We start from the raw sequence: 24,155 nt of genomic DNA on the forward strand, positions 1-24,155 counted from the left end.
TGGTGTCTGTTTTAATTCTGTAGTACAAAGAATTATCCATCTGCTTTAATCACTTTGTAATGAGAGGATTACCTTATATACGTAACTGATAATCCTGCATCAGACTAATAATGTGTGTCCGCAATACAATTTAGTAAACAAGTAGTCTCGTAAACAATCCCCCTGCTGGGCCTAGAATACTTTATCCGGCTGAATATTTGCCCTGCTCTTTTTATTAATATTAAAAATATGTGCGTTTCATGATTGGAAGCTTAACAAGCTACGATAAAATAGTAATTTTATTTCCAAAATGTTAGGGTGCAGCCTATTTTTAGGCCACAAATAATGTATTGCTTTCTGACTTTAACCCCTTCGTGACAAAGGCTGATTTTACTTTTTGTACCCTTCGTAACATTTCTGCGCTGCTCGTGTTTAGCTGTAATTTTCTTCTTTCCCGTTTACTGAACCCACACACATTAGATATTGTTTTTTTCAGGACAAGAAGGGCTTTCTTTAGATGACATTGTTTTGATTGTATCATATTATTTACTATTAAAAAAAGTATAAAATATGGTGAAAAATGACTGTTTCTAACTTTTAGTTGAAAAATCTTTTACTCATCTATAAAAGGTAATGAAAAAACCTGCTAAATAGATTCTACTATTTGTCCTGAGTTTAGAAATACCCAATGTTTTTATGTTTTTTTGCTTTTTTCTACACATTATGGGGCAATAAGTACAGGTAGCGTTTTGCTATTTCAAAGCCATTTTTTCCAAATCTGGTAATTCTTCCCCCCATGTGCCATTTCGGGTATCTTTGAAGCCAGCCAATGCAATTTACCCCATCAAGTCATATTTTTTAAAACTAGACAGCCCAGGGTATTCCAAATGCTAGTATTTTAACCCTTTCCAAGCACTAATTCTACCATCAGCCTTTCTCAAACTTTATGGTAGTAATGTTTTTTGTATTTGTTTTTCCACACACATTTTACTTTAGGTATGAATAAACAGGTTCTGGTATATGTCACTATCATAAAACACCCCAATATGTGTTCAGCAACATCTCCTGAGTACAGCGATACCTCACATGAATGATTTTGCCTGGCTGTTTGGGGGCAAAAGGGCCACATTTGGGACATGCGCATTTTTCAATGTTGAACTTTGGCATTTGGGGATCCACTGCCCATGCCCTATTTGGTACATCTTTGAGCCGGGCCATTTCAGTGTGCCCAACAAAACCATATATTTTTGAAAACTAGACACCCCAGGGTATTTTAAATGCTGGTATTTTAACTCTTTGTATGCACACATTTTACCACCAGAATTTTTTCAAAGTTTGCAGTAGTATTTTTTTGTGTGTATTTTTCCCCCACACACCTACTTTATGTATGAATTTACAGCTCCTGGTTTATGCCGCTGTCACACGACACCCCAATATGTGTTCAGCAACATCTCCTGGGCGCAATGATACCCCACATGCATGGGTTTGTCATTTTTGGGGGGAAGTAAAAGGCCACATTTGGTACGTGTGCATTTTTCTAATTGGAAATTAGATGTGTGGCCATCCTTCCCCCCGTGTTATTTGGGACATTGTTGAACCCGGCCAATTCAATTTACCCCATCAAATCATACAGTTTTTAAAAGTAGACACCCCATATGCCAGTATTTTAACTCTTTCCATGCGAGAATTGTTTTAAGCTAATATGCTAATTTTAGGACTTGCTCACAAAAATATATTTTTTCTATATATATATTTTTTTTGCCTTTTTTTAAAAACTTTTTTCAACTTGAAGGTTCCCCTGATAGTGACATCAGTGGGAACTTATTTTTACATTTTACTGTTTTTTTTACAATTTTTTTCTAATTATTATTAATTTTATTTTATTTTTTAATTTTTTACTAATCACACTGTGATTAGAAAGCTGGGCTCCATTGACTTGCATGGTTGAATGCAGTACCTGTATTCAACCTGCAAGTGGAGCCAGAGTTCTCTAGAGGGTCTGGAGACAATCTAGCGAACTTTTTCGTCTTTATTGTTTTTTTTCCCGAGCCGCCGCCATCTTGCTGATGGCAAAGATCACCGGCAGCTGCAGCTGTGACCGCTCTCCGGAGCAGTCACAGTCCATCCAGAGGTAAGTGTTTGGTGTCGCTGGATGCCTCCTGATCGAGGCATTCCAGCGACACCATTTAAGTTTAGGAGGCGAACGTTGATCGCCTCCTAAACGCTTTTAAAACGGGCGTCCGCCACCATACAAAGTATGGCGGATGTTGACGCCCTGGGGAGGGGCCAGAGATGGCCCCTTTGTGCCGATCATGGCGTTGCTGAATGCCTCGAGGTCGAGGAATTACAGCAACGGCGTTTAGGTGCAGAAAGCGAAAATAGATCGCTTTCTGCACCCGTTTAAAGACGTGCCGGTCCTGGCACGTCAATTGTCGTTAACGACTTGATTTTCCGTGACGTGCCCGGACCGGCAATTGTCATCAAGGGGTTAAAAAGATAACGGATTCATTTGAAATAAAAAGCAAAAAACTAAACCCCTACACAAGCAGGGGCAAAGCAACTGCAACATGCCTTCATTCCACCAGATGTCATACTGAACGTGAAACTTTACTGTGATGATCAGAATGTATTAACTCTTAGTCAACGAGACAATTGCAGGATTAAAAATAAATAAAACTTAAAGTAGGGATTGATAAAAAAAAATACATAGATAAGGAATGCATAAACCAGTTTCTCTGAAATAGTCTTATGAGGGGTTATACCAGACCACATTGCTTCAAACTTTTATAAATGCCAGAAATGAATATATATCATATATTGTATACAGATAGAATAGCTGCTCAATTAGTTGCCGTTTATGATAACCTAGCCGTTAGGGACTTAAATAGGTAAATATGCAAATATATTTCTACAGTTCCCAGGCGATGTGCTAATCATGTACCACATCATATTAACAGTGAGAAAACACAATCGTTGCTACTTGTAAACGTGTGCTGGGTTGTGATTGGATACATTGTACTCGGACGAAACCTACCAAAAACAAAGTTATTGTACCAAGATGTATGGGCCATAACAATTATATAACGGCATTACTTACTTCCTTTTGTACTTCTTTCTGCAACTTCTTGAGTTCTTCTACTGCTGTTACAGCCTCTGCCTTTTCTTTGATTAGCGTCGTTTTCTCCGCGGTTAACTGCTGAACTATTTGCAATGATTCTTCTGCCATCTGACTCACCTGTATTGATCAATATTCATTATTTTATAAAATACAGCAGCAAGCAACGTGGAAACTTAAACTCTAATGAATCATTTTACATATAAAATGACTATTTGTCCAGGAGAAACGTTATATTTGGGGCAGTAGCATTCAAGCTTTTGAATAAAGGAGTTTCTTGAATAGAAAGTAAGTAATCCTTTATGATTTGGTTGTTAACATGCACAAATTGAAAAGTATGTTTAATAAAGCTAATGCACTAGGAAAAGATATAAATATTAAAAAATGACAAGGTAAACTTTTCCCTTAGTGTGTTAAAGTGCACAAGTAGTACATTAGCGATACATTTCCATGCATTGGGAACAATGTTTCTATTGTTATTTTATTTCAATAGCAACTAATTCTACTGAATTAAAAAGCTTGTTGCCATTACCCACAATACCTTAAATTCATCGGTATCAGTCCATTGGTTGTCTTAAAATTATTTTTTTGATTACATGTGCAATTAGAATAATAAAACAAAGAATCAAAATGAGATCACACAAAGACATGCTGTGAAGTGCAAGACATGCAAGTGGAAGTAAAAATCTCATTAGTCCTGGAAATTAGTGCGCAGTGTTAGTATCTTAGTTGGGACTCCCTTAACAAGTTTGATACCTCTTTATTTTTCTGTTCGGCGTTGCTGCGAAGAGTCCGGAGGTCATTTAATTTCATTACCAGGTCTTCCTTTTCACTCATCAAAACTTTATACTTGTTCTCTATATCCCGAGCAAAGGATGAAACTTCATTGTTTTTTTTGGTTAAAACATCAGTTTCAAGGGAAAGCTTTTCAAAATTATTATTTATGGATTCCTTTTCTTTTAAGATATTGGCATTTGATGCTATTAGATTATCATGAGCTGATATTAACTCCATTTTTTCTTCAAGTATTTTCTTCAGTTGTGACTCGGTCACTTCATGTTCGCCACGAAGATCTTCCAATGCTTTGCAAACGCTGTTATACGAGTCCTGGAGCACCGCTTTTGATTTTGCCAGTGACTCAAGCTCACACTTAACTTGATTAATGCTGTCTAACAGATTGTTATAGTTCACTTCTAGAACGGCCTTTTCTTCCATTATGGAGTGCAAACTGTTCTCGACGTTTTCTTTTTGTTGAGCAAGGTTATGCATCTCAGTTTGAAGCTTTTCCTTCTGGATCTCCACCTGTTCCTTCTCCTCCACAGTCACATCGAGACGCTTTTGGAGATCAGCATTTTTCAACTTTTCAGTCTCGAAGAGTTCTCGTTCTTGTATCAACCTTTGCTCGAAACCTTGAAATCCCTTATTAAGTTCTTTGCACTTCTCCTCTAGTCCTTCTCTATCTTTCATCACCTTATCCATATCAGAGCTACATTTACTGAATTCATCAAGCAACGTTTGCTTTTCTAACAGTATATTACTACGTTCCAATTCCAAAAGGGATTTTTCTTGTAGCATCTGCTCCAATAATGCTGATAAATCATCTTTAGCTTTTGTCAGTTCTTCAATTTTCTTTGTTGCTTCAACCATTTTGGTGTTTATAGACTCAATATTTTCTAAGAGACTGTTCTTCTCTTGAGCTAGTAACATATTTGAAGACTCTGAAAGCTCACATTTAACCTTAAGTTCATTCATGAGCAGCTTGTCTTGAGACTCAAGCTCAGAGAACTTTTCTTTCATTGTAATTTTCTCTTCAGCAGCAGACTGCAGTTGTTTTTCTAACTCTGCCACTTTTAAGCCCAATGACACATTCTGATTTTTTAGATGATTTATCGCTTCTTTCATTTCGTTTTGAACCAACTCGGCCTCTCCCAATGACTTTTGGAGATCTGCCTTTTCCGCTAACAATTTCCTCTCCGATGAAAGCAGTTTTTCTTTATCTTGCAGCAAACCGACACGTTCAGAGTCAGTGGCACTACTGCTAGTTTTGATCTCTTCAAGGCAGTTGGATAGCCTCTCCTTAGCAGTCTGCAGTTCTTCGTTGTCCCTGATTGACCTGTCAAGTTGAGTTTTAATGGCACTCATTTCCGATACTAAATTATTATAATCTATGTTTATTTTGTCCTTTTCCTTAAGTGCGTCCCCTAATATGGAATTTAGCTCACCATGTTTAAATAAGAGTTCCTCGTTTTTAGATGATAAGTCCTTGTTGACTATCACAAAACCATCTCGCTCACCAGTTAAAACAACCAACCTATTTTCAAGGTCTGAAATTTTTACTAACATAGTTTCCCTTTCAGTCTCCAGAGCAGATATTTTATTAGTAAGGTTAAGCTGCTCTTTTGCCATGTCCTCCTTAGAGCCTGTGAGCACTTGGATAATACCATCTTTTTCATTACAAATAAAGAGGTTTTCCTCTTTCAGCATCTTTTTACACTCTTCCAATTGCTGCTTTTCTTCTTCTATTTTACCACACATGATAAGCAATGCGTCTTTACTACTAGAAAGCTCTTTATTTTCTTTCATGGATCTGTCCAGTTGCGCCTGCACAGCAGATAGTTCTGTTTTTAGTGCAACGTGCTCAGACTTTAAGGTCTCTTTTTCTTGAAGCACGTTTTCAAACTGTGTATTTAACTCCCTAAGCTTTACCAAAAGATGCTCTCTTTCAGATGTTACATCCGTTGAAGTTTTCATCAATCTCTCTTGCTCCGCTAATAAATCAGAAAGCTTGCGTTCAAGTTCTGACTGCTTGCATAGAGTAGTTTCTTTCTCTGCTTTAAGAAGAGCAAGTTCTTCCATAAGTGAATGGTGCTTACTATGCATGTCTTCTGTGGAGTTCTGAAGCATCTCAATAATTTCATCCTTTTCTTTGGCAAGCACAATTTTGTCTTCTGTAAGCTTCTTCTGAATCTCCTGCATTTCTTGCTTTTCTTTCTGAAGATCCAGATAATTTGTAACCATGGTATCATTGTTCTGCTTGAGATCTTTTATCTCCTTGTCCATTGTGGTCACAGTAGACTGCAAGTCTTCACTGTCAAAAGTAATCCTCAAAAGTTCCCGTTTCATACTTTCTAGATCAGACAGAAGTGTTTCTTTTTCCGTGGTCAGGGCATCAACATCAATAGTGCGAGTTACCGAAAGGTTTTCAAGTTCTTGTTTTTCATTTAAGATACGTTGGTTTGCAGCACTCAGTTCTTCTGTTAGAGACCTTAGTTGTCTTTGCTCTTGCTGTAATGTATCAACGCGGCATTCATAGTCTGTAAGTTTTAACTGCAGTGATTCCTTCCCTAGCTTTAAACTGTTTGCCTCTTGGGCCAGTGTGTCTCTTTCATCTTTCAAACCCCTCAGCTCTTCAGATATTATTTCAAACTCTTTCCTTGTAGATGCTAACACAGAGGTTAAAGACTATAGGGATAAAGTTGGGAAGAAGGAAACAAAAATGAAATCAAGCAGACAAATGGAAATGTGGGCTAAGCAGAGATACAGCAATTACATGTATGGGTTGACACATTCAATCTTATCATAAGTGAGTTGTGTGTGCTTTTTATTTATTAGAGGATAATAAGTCTGTTTAAAAATAAATGCCCAAAAACATTTAGTGTAGAAAATAGATATTTTTCTTATACTTAATTATATAGAAATGTTACAACTTTCCAAGTGAACCTTCAGAAATATGGAATATAATAGGGCCCAGACGGTTGTAAAAACCTGTAAAGCACTAAATATAACCATTTAATTAACCCTATTTGTATGTTAACCATCTAGAAAATGGCTCCATCAATTATTCTTTTAAAGACTAGTTTTGTTTTTTGAAACAAGCATCCGTATCATTGTTAAAGAATACAAAACCCTTCTGGCACCATCCGCACAATTTGCCACAGTCCATTTAAAAAGCCCCACCTTTACACTCCCGCTAGTGTGAATTTAAAAAAGAATGTGTCAATTCATACATTGTATACGGAAGCAATATAAAATTCTAAATCAAAAAGACACCAGGGAGGCAGCCCAAGGACAAAAAAAAATAGAACAAAGGGGGAGGAATTAATGGTTATGGAAATGACCAACCAAACATGTTAAATCTGACTAAAGAAAAAAAAAACCTTTGTGAGAATATTAAATGCGCAGTGGATATGAATGATGTGTGAGCTATTTGTGTGTATTATCCATTAGCTGATAAATAGGCATATGTTTTTGCCATGGGAAAAGTGACTCAACAGTTATTAGAAATAGCAGACATTTGTTTCCTCCTCATGGTGGGAGGGGGATATTGCATTCCAGGGAATAAGGGAAGTCTTAGTTCAAGGTAGGAATATCCTCAAGGCATTGGGTTTTAGGGTATTGGTTTAAGTTGGCTCCTATGCCAATACTAAAGTTGGCCCAGAAGATTTCATGATTTAACAAAAAACGGTTTCTGGAGATGAAACTTTTAAACAATGGGCACACCTGTATTATTAACCACTTAAATTTAACTATTGTCTCTGCTCTACTTGTGGGAACATTTACTAGAATCTTATAGATGGTAACCGGCTTTTCATTACTTGTTGGGCTGCAATTCCCAATACTTCGGCCAATAGACTACTGGGAAGTTTGACAGGACTCGGGGCCAAGTCACATTTTTCTCATTCTAATCCAGTAATATGGTTATTGCTAAACTCGACTTTTCTACCCAATTCTTTATTGGCCTAAACGTCAAACCTTATTTGGTCCTCGGTCTTATATTCAGTATAGCGTTATGGCTCTCCCATGCGCGTCTAAATTCCCTCACTGTATTTGATCTCTACCACATCTTCTGGATTTACATGTTTCATTTATCTACCACCCGCCTTAAGCTATGGACTCTAGTCAGAAAATGTATTGATGTTGCCCATCTTGCAACAGCACAGGAATGACCACACACACACACACACGAACCAGAGTGTCCCATAATAAATATTCATCAACAAAGGAAACAAAGTAATACAACAAATACCTTGGCTTGTTCAGCCTGTTGCTTCAGCTCCTCAAATTGTTTCACCATATCGGTCTGACCGGCTTGTGCGGCTTGCCACAGCTCCTCTTTAGCTTGCAGGTTATCTTTAAGCTCAGTTATCAATGTTTGGTGCTGAGAGACCAAATCAGCAATGGATTTCTCATGCATATTCTGTAGCTCCTTACATTCATTTTGGCTTTTTTCAGCTAATGATTTCTTAAAGTAAAAAAACAAATTTAACACACATCTGACAAAAATGTAAATCAGATTAAAATGTTTAAATACAAATGTATAACTGTTTTAGTACTGCAACACGGGCTCTCAGAAGCAAAGGACAGCACTGATTTCTACAGTAGTAACCCACATCAGGAGCAGTAATAGACTGTAAGGTAATAAAGGGGTGAATAAAAGAACAAATAACCTACATACGCACAAAAAGCCCAAAAACAGTGCTTTAGGTATGATAGTGTTTTGGAGATATTTAGATTAAAACGTTAACCACATGAAAACTAAAACCTGCATATTAGAATGCCTGCCTCTCTACATGTGCCGAGATGATTTCTTTTCCCCACCCAACCCTACAAATGTTACCTTACTCCATAGACAACAATCTAATAGGTCAGAGATAGCATAATTAAGATAAATTAGCATTGCATATCCCTAAAAAAGAAAGTTAAGATACCTTCCCTATGGGAATATATTCTCATATATTTCTCATTTTAATCTGTAAATGCAGATACATGGTTTTATTTAGTGTACAGAACTGATGTGAAGAAGCTACAAGCTACAAGTTCTGCAAAATCCCACAATGTGTTCATGTACAGATATCATAAAAACATACTTGTATGAAAGAATTAACAAATACAATGGGGATTGTGTATAATAAGAGATTCTCATGCATAGTTTGAGACCGGGAACAGTCCAGTGAAGTGATAAGGCCACTTTTAAAAAAAACTGGACTACAATCATATACATAATCCCTAAAAAAATAACATATTATACTTCCTTACCAAATCCTCTATCTGGGAAGCCATTTTCTTTATTTCAGCCTGATGAGACTGTTGAGCTTCTTCAGATGAAAGTTTGTTAGATTTGAATACGTCAATACTTTCACGAAGCTTTATTATCGTTTCTTTTGCTTTAAAAAGCTCCTTTTGTAGTTCTTCAGAATCCCTAAGCACATAAAACAAGCACAAATCACACATCTCCATACAATTAAAAAAGTCATACGTATACAGAGAATCCATTTTGTTTTAAGACAATATATAAAGTCAAATTAATCCAGTGGCACGTGCAACCCCATCTCGCTAATGTAGGTAGAGTCTACACCACTAGCAAAATGTGCATGCGCAATTCATTTTTTTTTCCCATGCTAAAACCACTTAGTCCTAATTACTAGCTACTACTACCTCTTTTCATCCCTCCTTTTTTTCAATTGCCCATCCTTAAGATGGTAAGCTCTCAAGAAGGGCCTGCAAAAGCCCACCATTACTGACTGGAACTTTGTATGAAAGTACCATAAGACTAGATGACAAGTTTATGGGCACGGTTCTCATCTGCTGATGTGTCTGTAGGTATTGTTGTGTGTGTTGTGTGTGTTGTGTGTGTTGACTGCCCCACTTAACTTGTACAGTGCTGGGTAATTTGTTGGCGCTTAATCAATAAAAGATTATGATGTGGTCATTCTGCCCCATGTCCTATTTGGGAAATCGTTGAAGCCAACCAATTAAATTTACCTTCATCAAACCATTTATGTTTGATGACTAGACACCCCAGAGTATTGAAATTGCTAGTATTTTAAACCTTTTCAGGCACTTTTTCTGCTACCAGCTGTTGTCAAAGTTTGTGGTAGTATTTTGTTTTTTTCCCCACACTCATAGTAGTTCAGGTGTGAATTTACAGCTCTTGGTATACGTCTCTGTCAAACACCCTCCAATATGTGTTCAGCAACATCTTTTCTGAAGAACTCCTATACATTTGCCTTCTATGCTTGCAGGAAATGCCTTCAGCCAAAACTAACAGAAAGCACTTCCATTGATTTAAACGAGGGCACTTTCCTGCCATTAATTGGCTGCTTCAAGCAACCATACCATGGAAAAGGGCTCTAGTGCTGCAGCATTTATTTCTCCTACAGGTTAAATAATGCATATTAAAGTTAATGTCACAGTGACTAAATTCAATATTTGCCCAATTAACCCAGTTAACATTAAGATACAAAATGAATAATACAGATTAAAACTCAAAATACCTTTCTCTGGACTGTAGTTCTTCATTTAATTTGTTAAGCTGAGAGGAGCTGTCCCCAGAAGACTGAATCATTTCTGATATCTGATTCTCTAATTTTGCTTTTGCTGTCAGCAATAGTTGTTCTTTTTCTTCACTTTCTTTCAACTTCTTCTCCAGGTCTGGCAAAATACAGTTTCCTTAATACAATACTGATCAAATAAAATAAAAAAGTGAGTATTTACAATTCTGTTAACTCACCAGTGCACTGCGGCTCCAGGTGCTCCATCTTTTTATACATTTCTACGCACTCTTCTTCTTTCTTCGTAAGCTTATCCAGAGTCTCTATTTGGGGGAAAGAAAACCTAAATATTTAAATAAGATCCTCGGATAACAGTGGGAACTAAAACACTCAGTTCTTAAGTTATGCTACATTACAGTCCACGTGTCTTGCATTAGTGTAGATTCACACATTTGGTACTGTACTTTTATTCACTGTTTGAACTTTGTGTCACTTTTCAACTATATTGCTTTATGTAAGTGTTGTCTGTGTATTCCAGCCAATTTTGCTACTGTCCATCCTCTTAAGCTCTTACTCATCCCAGTATTACAGTAACATCTGACATGAAAGGTTGGAGGTACCTCAAACTACACATATCTAGCTCATACGATTGCTCACATGTGCAAGTATTGCTCAGCTCACCTTAAGAATTTCGACAATGCTGCCATAAATTCCCAGTTTAAACCATAGAGATCACATGCAATGTTGATCACTTACCTTGCATAGTTTGTTTAACAATGTTTGCATCCTCAGTAGAGTTACTGACATTTTGTTTCTAGGGGGGGGAAAGGGATTAGGATTAGTTTAATGGGGTTTTTGGCTCCTGCCCTTCTGTATTCCAAAAACAATTAATGAATGCAAAGTCCTAGTTTCTATGTAATCAAATATAAATTACGATATGATGATCTTACCAATTCTTCTATTTCTTTCTCAAAGGAAGCCTTGACCTCAGTCAATGAACTTAATTTGCTCTCGAGGACAGCAAGTTTTTCATCACGTTTCAGCAACTCGTTAGTTAAGTTATTGGACTAATGAAGTTGTAAAAATTAAAAAGAAAAATAAATAACAATGGAACAAATAAATAGAATGGTAACGAACTCAAAATAAAAAAAAGGAACAAAAAAATATTGTGTGGACAAAATGAAGTTCTGTGCATTAATTTAATGAAATTGTTTAAAGATGAATTGCGTGTACTATAGCAACTTGCTAATCAATGTTATTTTCCCTTAGTTCAGAAAATATTTCTTAGTAAGCCTTCTTACCCCCAATTGCCCTAATTATTTTTAGCCTTTATAAAAATGATCAATGTAACCGGTTTTAAAACCAGAGGATGTTATAATAACTAATGTTTAATCACAACTTCTACACATAATTTGAGGTAGGGCATAATATCAGGAGCATATGTTTTTAAGGGTTTTTCATAGTTTTTATATTTCTATGCATTTTAATGGCGATTAAGTACTAATCAATATGTTGCAGTCAAAGCGATTTTACTCTGACATATCTTCAGGATCTTGGGTTCAGTGTGTAGACAAAGAGGAACAGCCAAGAATAGTAAAGATAGTGACTAATTGTAGAATGATAGCGATTTTAATAACAAATGCCCGTTTTACTTATTTCTACCTGCTGTGTGACCGGTAACCACAGTCTATAGGCTGTGATGTCCATCTGACGGCACAAATGAACCAGAAACAAGCAGCAGACTTCAATAATCTGGTTTCCTATAATATTTTAATATAGATAACACACTTAAGTGGAATGTTCTTCAATACCAATCAGCTTCTTCTAAAACAGGAAACATCAATACATGTGGTACTATAATAAAGTGTCAATTTTTTAGCTGGGTACCATGTATGTTTAAATATTGTAAGCTATGTGGAGATTTTGATGTGACTTTTGAATAGTTCTTATTGAATCCCAATACTACAACGCCTTCAGGAGAACGTGCGAGAACAGGTCATTAAAATTAATGCAAGTCTTCAAATGGGAAAACAAAAGAGGAATACAATAAACAAAAATAAATGTACAAACCTTAATACTTTCTGCAACCTTTTCACACTCAAGATTTTTTATTTGCATTTCTGCTGCCTCAATTTTTTCCTTAAATCTCAAAATGTCCTCTTTATATTCAGTTTCTATTTTCTGCCCTGCATCAAGACTCAACAGTCTCTCCTCTGTGTCTTTCACTTGGGCTGTTAATTTATCAATCGTAAGACTCTGGTCTCTGCATTGTGTTTGCAGAGCCTCTAACTCTTTTACCTTAATTTCAGTGTCATGTAGTTTGTTTAATGCATCTTCCATTTCTATCAGGTGCTGTTCTTCTGCACTCTCCAGCTTAGCTTTTAGGACATCGAGCTCAGATTCTTTTTCTTCATTAGACTCTTGCAGTTTCACCTTCAAGAGTTCTATTTCTCTCAGTCGATCAGCACGCTCTGCGTCTTGTTTAGATTTATGTTGTTCAGTCTCCTTCTGATACTCTAACCTGAGGTTCTCTATCTGCGCCTTGAGTTCAATTAAAGCAGAGTTATCTGTGCTGGGGCCTTTGCTAAATGAAATCTTCAGCTCCTCCATTGCTTGTTGATGGGAGCTGATCGCAGAGTCCAATTTGGATTTCCAAAGCTCTATGACTTCGGCATTTTCTTTATTTGCATGGTTGAGCTTTATTTTCAGCGTGTCGTTCTCCTTAGAAAACTTGTCCACGGATGCCTTGAGAGTAGCTACCTCCTTTTCACTGTTTTCTACACTTTGTAGTTTCTCTTTAAGAGAAGCTATTTCTTGCTCATGTTCCTTGTTCAAAACTGTTATGTTTTCCTGTAGTGAATTCACTTCTTGTAGTAGTGAAAGAGATGTGTCTACATCCCCGGTCTGCTTGGTACACTCCACTAGCTTCTGCCTTAGGTCCGCTACTTCTTTTGCCTTCTGAGCCAAGTCTCTTTCCAAGTCCATAATGCGAGATTTCTCAGAAACGGTTGCCACCTATGATTATAAAAGTTAGTACATGGAGACAAAGATCTCATATTCAAAGGTATGGCTGTATCCAGTCTTTAGACAATGACTATTGGAAGCAGGATGATATTTAATGTGGTAGTATCTGTGCAAAGGTAAACACAACCTTACATTCCTAATTCATTAACGAGTGTCCAGATGCAAAGCAGTACCGAAAATAAGAAGCCAATAACACAGGGTAAAGATTCACACCGGAGTAGGCACATCAAGCTAGTTATCATGCAAATGTCAGTCAGGTGCTCCTAAAGCCTAACACAGGGAAAGTTTTACCATAGAACACTAAATAAAATAAATATTAAGGTCCTGCATTCCATGAACTTAACACACTGGGCTATACTTAAATTAAAAGGTGTCCCGAGCTACCTGTAGAACAGTCTCCTTAGTGCATGGAATTGTCAGGAATTATATTTTAGCCAACCAATATTATGCACAAAAAAAATACACAATATAATCAAATCTGAACATAAACTTTGCAACTGCAAGAATCATGTTAACAAGCATTATTAACCCCTCAACACCAGACGAAAGTATCTGAAATATATGTCACTAGTGGCAAACGTCTAAGATGCTGTATATCATCCACATATGCTGCTGGTTTTCCTGACGCTTCATGTAATGACGTTAGACAATAACAGACCCAGAGCTACTCAATACCTACGCGATGAAAAAGCAAATATTAGTGCATCCCCTAACACCGCAAGCTGCAAACACAGATATGGTACCTGACATACACACAAATACTCACATTAAGGGATACTGGTCTTGTTATGGCCTGAAAGTAACAAGAAATTTCAAAATACGAAACACTTTCTTCAGTGGCCATACAGTGCTAAGATTAAGCAGAATCACATAGCCAGAGGTAATCTAGATATCGCCATGTGCACACAAACAGCCACAAACCGTTACTAAACAAATAACGGACACTTGCAATGTCAGAGATTGTGAGTTTGCAGGAAAGTTGAGGCAACATTAAACATTTCACCTCACATTTTCGGGCCACAATATCCCACAGCTGACAAGATAAAAGGTCAGATATACTTAATAGTGTGTTTTGCGGGTCATTATTTATAAAAGGAAGCAAGACTATGCAATGAGGACGCCACAAAGAGGCTCAAGTTGAATATGCTTGATGGGAGTTCTATTCTAAAGTTAGCTGATGTGCACATATTTTAGCCCAGAGATTGCCAATGGGATTTCGTTTATTACAGAAAATAAACAGACTGCACTGCTTGAAGCACATTTAAGAAAAGTGCATGCATATTAGATATCACACTAAATGTACAATTTTAATCACAGAGATCAAAACCATGGAATGTATTGAAGGAACCAATATTAGGAGGCTTTGAAAAGTAAAAACAAAAATGGGGAAAAAATATTGTTTCAAAACATTATTCTGACTTGCCCAAGTTCTTTCTTTTCCTTCTTAAGTCCACTAAGGGACCAACTTTTTTTTCTTGGGTCTACTAACCCATATTTAATATTTAAAACATAATTACCAGGAGAGTTTTCATCAAAAATTAAAAACCATTACCCTAGTATCTTCTAACTCTCGCTGAAGCTTGTCAGCTTTGGTCTTTTCAAAGAGCAGGCTCTGTTCAAGCTCCTTAATGCGGGCATGCTCCAGTTTGGTCTGCGTCTGTTAGTAAAAAGGGAGAGGAAGAGAACACAACAGTGCCACCATCACATGCCAGCACGAAAGGAAGGAGCGACATGCAGGCTGTGCTCCGGCACCACTGGACCATCGATGAGCAAAAGATGGAGTGGGGGGACAGAGGAATGAAAAGAAACAGATGACAGGGGATGGCTTGATGATGCTTGAATGAGGGTGATCAATAGGTAAAGGGATTAAATGATAGAAGACGCACAAGAAGAAAGGAAATAAACAGAAACATAAGCTAGGTGCATGCAGCAAGTATAAAATGTTTTGGGGTTTTTTTTTTCAGAAAAATAAGTAGTATGTTAGAGCATAATTTAGAAAGTTAATAATTGGACAAGCAATAAATCCCTTTTTAACATATTAATAAATTAAATCTCACATGAATATGTAAAAATTTCAGGGAGCTCAGAGCAGTTGCTTTATATAAAGCAGAGATTAAATTGAGTACAGATCCAGTGTAAAGTTTCTAGGCCTCTGTGTTGACGCACAAACAATAGTTTTGCCTAATATGATATAATTATGCCTGCGACATTTGTAAGAACAGCAGGTACACTGTCCAGCCAATGCTCACAATTTGCGAGTGTTTTATCCAATCACAGCGGGTCATTCAACCTTATAGGGATCATGTCCTGGTTTTTCCTATTTGCTTTAATGTGCAAAATTACATTGCCGACAATATCAAGGGAGCTAAAAAAACAGTATAATTAAATTTAGCGTTTAAATCAAAGGGATTTACTATACACAAATCTCACATTAATCATTAAAGGTAAATATGCTCGCAGGCTATAGCCTAGAGAGTGAGTGAATGTCAGCAGATAATAGGTGTTTATTCACTTGTGAGTTTGCAGGTGAGTTGGGCAACAGTAAACATTTCATCTCACCTAATTAAGGACGACCAACCCTTGCAAGTAGAGCTGAGTTGGCTCTGTACAATGCCTAGTTTAAGAGAAGGTTTCTCACCGACATGTATTATGCAGAGCTAACGCAGCCTTTTACGCAGTTAATGAGATGGTACATTTTCTCTCATCTTAACTTACGGTTCAGTAAATAAACCCATAAATGTTGTTCATACATCAGAGGAGCCTACAAAGTTTGCACTGCGGCAACTGAAGATATAATCTATGCGTGTCTGCCAAGATTTTTGTAGAGGCTCATGCTTCACATATTTTGAAGTTACTTAGCTTTACCTACTGTTTTTTTATGTTATACAAGAACAACCACCTATGGGTAAAATGTATGTTGCCTCTTAAGGACTCATAAGTACCCAGACTAAGAGAAAATAAAAATATGTCTATCAGATAAGGACATTTATAACTGATAGATATATATATATATATCTATCTATATCTATATATATAAAAAGAGCAACTGGTTAAAATTATATTATGCCTCACATGTCACTTTTTCTTTTATTAAATACCGTATTGGCTTGAATATAGGCCGCACTTTTTTCCCCCACTTTAAGTCTTTAAAGTGGGGGTGCGGCCTATATTCGGGGTCTAGCGGCCTATATTCGGGGTCTAGGGGGCGGCCTATATACGGGGGCGGCCTATATCCGAGCCAATACGGTATTTCTTAAAATATTTTACCATCTAAAAGTAATCTATTTTTAGAATTTGTAAAGGACGCATGGGAAAGTGTCTCTTTCATTGGAGTCATTTTAATGTTTCATTGTCTTCCATCCTACCATAAGAAAGGTAAATGTAAAAAAATAATGCTTAGGACATAAGTAATATTTACAAAAACTGCAAGATTTTTTTACGTTATCCCCCCCCCCTTTCTGTTGTAACCAAGGATGCTTCAAAAATACAAATGGCATGTATGAATATAATAGTCTTAAAAGGATTCCCCCTACACTGATCTTGTTATGGTTAGAAGCTTTTTTCCAGCTTCCCTGTGGCCTTTACCGATTCTACTAAGTCTTTATTATTAAAAAGTACATTATTAAACTAATTATTGCCTGGGACAGTCATTTACATGAAAGATAAAACCTAGTAAAGCAAAGACTAAGAGCATAACTATTACTGCCCCTTTAATAGCCATAACCTTGTATTTTACGCCATGGTATGGCACTGAAAAAAAGTTTCCGTAAAGCAAATTTGGATTGTTCTATTTAACACTGAATCCATGTTGCTAAAAGCTGGACAAGTGTTAAATGTTTTGTCATTACACGGGAGTAATATGTTTATGACTTGATTGTTAAGTGGTTATACATTTAGAATTTTGCTTAATTTGTTAATCGCATGCATCAGAGTGATTTGCAACATGCGCTAGTGATCTTATGCTCACGTTTTAAAAGTAGACTTTTAAATTAGTGTTTAGTAGAGTAGAGTATAAGTGTCAGGACTGCTCACTATCTTTTACTAAGCTAACCTATAAGGATTGTGAACAAAAACGGATCTGCAAAAAGATTACTGCCCAGGTAGGTGAAAAAAGAAAAAAAAAAAGGGGGGGGGTCATGGTAATAGCCTTAAAATTCTTTTGGAATCAGATGATAAAAAAAAAAAAAAAAATATGTATGGAAGTTGTTTTTTCATAATATGGAAGGAAATACTGAAATGCCATTATGGAAATAATGCATACAGGCAGTCAATATGTTTTCTTACTGTTCTTCGTTAAGGAATGGCTAATTTAGTGGTGTTTTTTTGTTGTTTTTAAAGCTAATAAATAACTGGAAATTACTAAATTAGCACCTTTTAAAAGGAAGCATTAAGGAAAGCATTTATCTTTTTCTATCAAGATATAGAAGGCATTGTTTGTAAAACTGGAAGTATAAAGCAAATCACCAAAAAGTGTTCATTGGACGTTGCTTTAAGATTACCAAGTTTTATAGATCTCCAAAAATTCACATAGGTTAATTTAGAATAAAGATAAAAGCAATAGCAAGCAAGAAGCGCAACCGACTAGAGAAGATGATGGAACCACTGAGTGTGTACATGGACTCTACATTGTTCTACATTAGCCTCGTTTTAGTGAGCTTCCGGAAGATAATATGGTTTATTTGTGGCTGTACAATGAACCAAAAGTAGTTGCCCAATAAGTTAACTCCTTCCTACCAAAAGCTTTCTTTTCCTTTAAAATTGTCCCTCAAATCAGAATACCTTTTAAACACAAACAGAAAGCAAACAACATACAAGTCCTGTAAGTTTTTACCTCTAAATCACCCTTAGTTATAGATTCTTCCTCGACACGGAACTGAAGATCTTCAACTTTCCTGCGAAATAAAAATGAAGTCACTTCCTTTAGGCTATGAGCTGGAAAAAGGTCATCACTTCAAAAAGAAAAAAAACATTAAGTTACTATTTCCAGTTATTGGAGAGCCTGGATCAGTGAACTCACAAATCAGATACAGACCAGCAAGAGAATTCTATCCATAATTTGAACATAACCGTGGAAACCACAAGCACTATGTACATATAAGTGACTATGGAAATTACCTCTTCTCTTCTTCCAGCTGGTTTAAAAGTTCCACCTTTTCTCTATCGGCTGCTTCTACTAAGGAACGCAACTGATCCATCTTTGCTTCCATTTCCATCACATACTATAGTTAGAAAAATTGCAAACTGTCAAGGTAATTCACGTATTTCGTTTAAGACGGATACCACTGTAAAAATAGTTGGTACTTTTTTTTTTTTTTTTTTTTATAACATTTTATACCGTCGTAAAACACAATAGTGTGCAGGCTAATATGTTACCTGATCATGTCCATCTCTTATGACTGCTAGCTCGTTTTCTACTTCTCCGACGTGGCTTGTTGCCTTTGCAACTTCTGCCCTTTCCATGTCCCTCTCAGCCAAAAGTTGTTCAATGTGCTGCTGCTTCTCTTTCAGCGCTTCCTGAAGAGCTGTTGTTCCAGAGATTTTCCTTGCATATCGGGACGATGTTTCTGTTAACTGCTCATAGACAATGAATACAAGGGGCAACATTTAGGATTAACGGATGATCGAAACAAAAGCACACAGTAAAGCAAAGTTTGCTAAATGTAAACCTACTGCATAAATGAAATAAGGATATGCTAAGTATGTAATGCAAATATACAATTAAAAAGCTCTCTTACCACCTAAGAATGTTAAAAGTGCTACAAGAGGTTTTTGTTTTTACAAGACAACCATCTTTGCAACAAAACGTTTGACTTAATTCTTCTATTAATTACTGTCCAGTGGTCATTATCTATACTTACCAGTCCGGTGCGACTTGGCTTGTTGCTTACAGAAGATGAAATTGAACTCATTGAGCTAATGGATGATGCACTAGGACTACGTTTTAAGGATGCCGGAGTACTTGGTGTTGCAGGTACTTTTCTTGCGGAGGTTTTGGCTTTGGCCGGGGTGGTTGACGGAAATCCAATCCGTGTAACTTTGTGCACAGGTGCAAATAATCCATATTTTGGCTGACACTGAAAATACCTAAACCAATGAAAACACAGCGTTTTAGCTCCTATTTAAATAGGACCATGCATGCTTTAAGGATGTTAATCCTTTCTATCTATTTCCATGCTTGGAAAATCTGTTTAAATTTCAATGACCAATGAAAAGTCCCTAGCAGGACAGAAAATGTCTAGCGGGAATTCCCAGCCCCGTCTGTATTAAATGGAACACAACATTTGCCATCAATAATTTCCGCTAAACTGCCTGTAGCTAACAGTTTTGTATTGGTTATATATTGATTATTACAAGAAAGCAGAGATGCGGCAATAGACTAGCATTGTATTTATTTTGTCAGAAACGCCTAAAAATGTGTCTTCTCGGATCTTAAAAAGCAGTCAGAACCAATCGGGCTCAGATACTTGGCAAAAGAAGAAGAATTAAGCTATAACGCAGTAAGCAAGGGTAAAATAGTTGTTCTTACAGAGGGCAAAATGGAAAAGACAAATTATGTTAAAATAGAAAATATATAGGTATAACAATTACTATTACAATGATATATATTAGTTAGTTCATGTTGCAAAGTTCACCTTGTTCCTGCAACTGCCCCATCATTCTTTCCTAAAGGTTCATCTAATTCAACACCGCACCATTCACCTTTGGCAAAATCTGTCTCCCCCAAGAAGCGGATTACTCCAGCTTTGGAACCACTTACCTAATATGAAACAGAAAGAAAAAACAAACTACTACTTCTTCTAAAAGGGAAGAGGGCAGAATTATTATTTTTAAAGAGCCTTTCCATCTGCTATATTACCGGTACTGTCCGACCAAACTGTCAGATGGAGTACAATTTCAAATTGTATATATATCAAATGTTTTACATTTTAGAAAGCTTTAAAAGTGAGCAAGAATATTTCTATGTAAAATACATATAAACAGATTTGCATTTAGGTTGCCTACATGGCTGCACATTCCCAAAATATTCAATTATTTAAAGGACCGTAGGGAAACAACATGAACCCCAAGTTCAACATTTCATATACTTCTGAACACACAAGAAGGAATTGTAGAGCTCATCAATATGAAAGCCATGGTTAAAATAATAGTTTTCCAGTCAGTGTAAATAGTAGGACATGCTTTGGTAGACGAGTTAGCCTCATTTCTTGTTCACTTTAGTTGTATCCTAAGAGGCACAGGGGATCAGCAACCCACAACCTGCTTCTGCTCTGTTTACCTGAACATTTTCGTCAACAGATTGCCATAAATAAGCCTCATTACCATTTCTAATGACTTGGGGTTTTTTTTAACATTCGGCCATTTTCACGAGCATTTAAATATTAGAAGTAATGCATCGAACACAAACACAAATCAGGATGGAGGAAAATTCCAAGGCAAGATGTGGCTAGTATAAATTTGGGATTAAAATAATATACAGGGGGAGGGCACCAGGAAGCAGACATTATTTGAAATGAATCAGCTGGGGATAATAAAATCAAGCTAAGGTGATGTTAAAATCTCCTCCACCCTTGTTTGTGCAGAAACACCCAGGCATCTACCTATAGTTGTCTGGGGTGTGGTAACATTACCCCGGCTTACGATAGAACCACATATATCACTCTGGCTTCGTTACTTCATTATAACCACATATATCACTCTGGCTTCGTTACTTCATTATAACCACATATATCACTCTGGCTTCGTTACTTCATTATAACCATTGTCTCCATTCTGTATATAGCATTCATACCACCAGCACATGCTTTGGATTTAATAGCCACAAACTGCATTATTTCCAATTTACTGGAGGTAACAGTCTAACATAGTGTTTTACTTATTTAATAATACAAAACAGATCCTTTTGGGGTATAACAGTAATATTAAAACAGGCTACTAATATAAAGATCAGATCCAACTCAAAATAAAACTGGGATCGACCATGTTGAATGTATAATAACTTATGCATCGTTTTTCTTTGCTAGGTTTACCTGGGTTAAGGTTATATTCTATTTCCTAGAAAGTAAGAAGACTTTAAATATAGGGCCTTATCTAAGCAACACAAACTGTTTTTATTCCTTTATAAAAAGGGCTCCATATTAATTTGAACCGCTGCCAAAAAAAAAAAAGAAAGAAAATCATATTCCCAAAATAATTATTTCCTAAAAATATAAATCCTTGCCTGTGTATTCTAGTACTCAGCTTGGCATTCATCTGTCTAAACTATTTCATGTTAAATTGGTTATTTTAGAAATACATACATAAAATAATTTAAGATGAATTTAGGAACATTACAACTTGTACCTGGAGCACTAAGCTACTTCAAGAATATCACCAAAATAGCAAACGAAACTAAACATAATAAAGCAACGTTTGTTTTAATTGAAGCAGGCACTACCTATGTTCCTTTCTCCAACACAAACGAAAGCAAACGTAATATGACCAATAATTACAAGCCACTTACCAAGACTCTGTCACCCAACTTGAGTTCTCTTTCCCCCTTTTTCACTGATCCAGCTTCCGATAGATTGGATATGGATTCACTTGCTGTTCGGGTCAGGTTGCTGTTTGGCGGTGTTGAGAACTCGTTGGCAGGAGTTGTTGTGCTTTTCAGAGGTGTTGGGGCAGACGGCAGTGGAGACAAATTAGAAGACACTGAGGTTGGCGAGGTAGCTCTAGTTGCAGCTGCAGATTGGGTGCCATTGCTCTCATCTTCCAAGGGTTTCCGTGACAACTTTGAGGGTCTTGTGAAAATTCCCCTTAAGGCTTCACATTGAAAGTATCGGACACCAGCAACAGCCCCATCATTTTTGCCTATTTGTTCATCTAGAACTATTCCAGCCCATTGTCCGGGAGCAAACTGGGTTTCACCAAGAAACTGAATAAATCCTGGTTTATTTCCATTTACCCAGACACGTTCTCCTACTCTGAAATCATCCACAAAACCTTCTGGAGCTTCTAAAGCTGGTGATGTGGCAGGTTTCTCTACAGCTTTTACAGGGGGAGCTACAAAAGAAATTATTGAATGTTAAAATCAATGCATATGTCATTAACAACATATAAATCTGATTAGGAACAAGGGCAATTAGTGATCACTAAAATAGACAACATAGAGTGTTCAGTCTGAGAAAATACAAGAAGATTGTATTAAATTACGTTCTCACTGTCAAACCTCATTGCAGTGCTCTTACTAGGTAACAAAATGAAGTTTAAAATGAAGATTTGATACACTAGCAAATCTTCGTCTTAGACCTCCTTATCATATAGGTGAAAATATACAGGTTCTTACTAGTTGCAGTAGCAGATGTTTTAGCAGCTACAGTTCCAGGCTTTGCTATCTTCGATGGCGCCTTAAGCCCACTTGGTTTAAGTGAACTCATTCTTCCTTTCAAGTCAATGACTTCCCACTAATTACTGCTATCTTTTTGTAACCATTGATAAAAAAAAAATGGTTCTCTTTGAAAAGGCCAAACCTAGAAAAAAAGAAAATGGGGGAGAAAAAGAAAAAAGTTTAAAATGTATACAAACATAACATAACATACTTCCTGACTAGTATACGAGGCATATTATTCCCCAAATGTAATGCACGAGGTGCTTAGGGTACCTAGAAAACTTCTCACTTGCCTGCTCATAGGTTAAATAGTTAAATGTAGAACCAGTAGCCTCAAACGATCAGTATCCGACACGTTTCCCTTCCACACGCTAACATTACATTCTTCATAAACTGAAGAAACATTTTGAAAAATTGCATTTATTTTTGTTACAACTGTACTGCTGATAATGACAGGTGTTTAACAATATACCAACCGGTAGTTTTCTCCACTAATAAAATATTTAAAAGTGACATTGCTGAGACGGCAGAGTTGAGTTTCAAAGATTGCACTTAAATGTATAATTAAATTGTGATGCGATGCTGCATTTCATTGTGTCACTTAGGCAGGTTTTAACATTATTGTAGTCTGTATTATCACACTAATACAGTGAGCAATATCACAGTCTACACCAAAAATTGTATAATATCTATAAATAATAAACAGTAAGTACTCTATATAATATTATCAAGTATAAATACATTTATTTGATTAGATTTTCTCGCAAAGTGGTAAAGCATTATTATTATTATTTTTTTTATGATTAGCCATTTTCATATTAGGAGATACAAAATTGTAAACTAGGTTTTTCTCCGTCTTATAGGCCAATAATGAAAAATACTGTTTCTTCCATTCTAAACAACGCAATCCAAGTCCCAACTACGAAAGGATCATTACCAGATATGGAATATTCCAAACCCTTACATTGCTAAAATTCTCGAGATGGGTTACATTTTTCATGTAAATATAACGAACAAGTGTATAAAAAAAATCCCGCTCTGTGAAACAAATTCTAAACTCTAGTCTTGCGTAAGTGATGTTTTATACACGTTAAATAATGTCGATATACGCTAGCTGTACATGAGATGCTTAGAACAGGCCGAGGTAACTAATAAGGGGGAAGGTGAATTTCTTAACTGAGCACACCTTGCGAAGGCCATGCTTTTGTGTCGAAGTATAGCATTGGATGTGGTGGTCCGAGTTCTCAACTTGGGCCGTATGTTGCCAGGGGGGCAGTTCAGCAATCCGTAGCGAGTCAATAACTCCTTGCCTTCTTTTGAGGAGCTTGGGTCATGTGCAGGAATTACTGGCGTGCACAAGGATAAATATCGGAGGACTTAGGCAAGGTTGAGAATTCCA

General features: G+C 36.6%; 1 protein-coding gene across 1 annotated transcript in view; it reads right to left on the reverse strand.

The window, feature by feature from the left end:
- Positions 1 to 22,805, reverse strand: part of LOC149289107 (CAP-Gly domain-containing linker protein 1-like) — a 40,822-nt gene extending 18,017 nt beyond the window's left edge. The window contains exons 1-16 of the mRNA XM_089491020.1: positions 22,715 to 22,805; positions 21,890 to 22,431; positions 20,022 to 20,146; positions 19,248 to 19,473; positions 18,763 to 18,960; positions 18,505 to 18,608; positions 18,221 to 18,281; positions 14,942 to 15,046; positions 12,436 to 13,380; positions 11,316 to 11,432; positions 11,122 to 11,179; positions 10,605 to 10,688; positions 10,369 to 10,525; positions 9,131 to 9,293; positions 8,121 to 8,336; positions 3,077 to 3,214 (exon numbers count right to left, since the gene is read on the reverse strand). Of these exons, the coding sequence (XP_089347146.1) occupies positions 3,077 to 3,214; positions 8,121 to 8,336; positions 9,131 to 9,293; positions 10,369 to 10,525; positions 10,605 to 10,688; positions 11,122 to 11,179; positions 11,316 to 11,432; positions 12,436 to 13,380; positions 14,942 to 15,046; positions 18,221 to 18,281; positions 18,505 to 18,608; positions 18,763 to 18,960; positions 19,248 to 19,473; positions 20,022 to 20,146; positions 21,890 to 22,431; positions 22,715 to 22,805 (3,330 nt within the window). The remainder of the gene's footprint in view (positions 1 to 3,076; positions 3,215 to 8,120; positions 8,337 to 9,130; positions 9,294 to 10,368; positions 10,526 to 10,604; positions 10,689 to 11,121; positions 11,180 to 11,315; positions 11,433 to 12,435; positions 13,381 to 14,941; positions 15,047 to 18,220; positions 18,282 to 18,504; positions 18,609 to 18,762; positions 18,961 to 19,247; positions 19,474 to 20,021; positions 20,147 to 21,889; positions 22,432 to 22,714) is intronic.
- Positions 22,806 to 24,155: the final 1,350 nt, after the last annotated feature.

This window comes from Sceloporus occidentalis, unplaced genomic scaffold, assembly GCF_023333645.1.
Source record: "Sceloporus occidentalis isolate IW3139 unplaced genomic scaffold, rSceOcc1.0.p SCAF_48, whole genome shotgun sequence".
Classification (NCBI taxonomy): domain Eukaryota; kingdom Metazoa; phylum Chordata; class Lepidosauria; order Squamata; family Phrynosomatidae; genus Sceloporus; species Sceloporus occidentalis.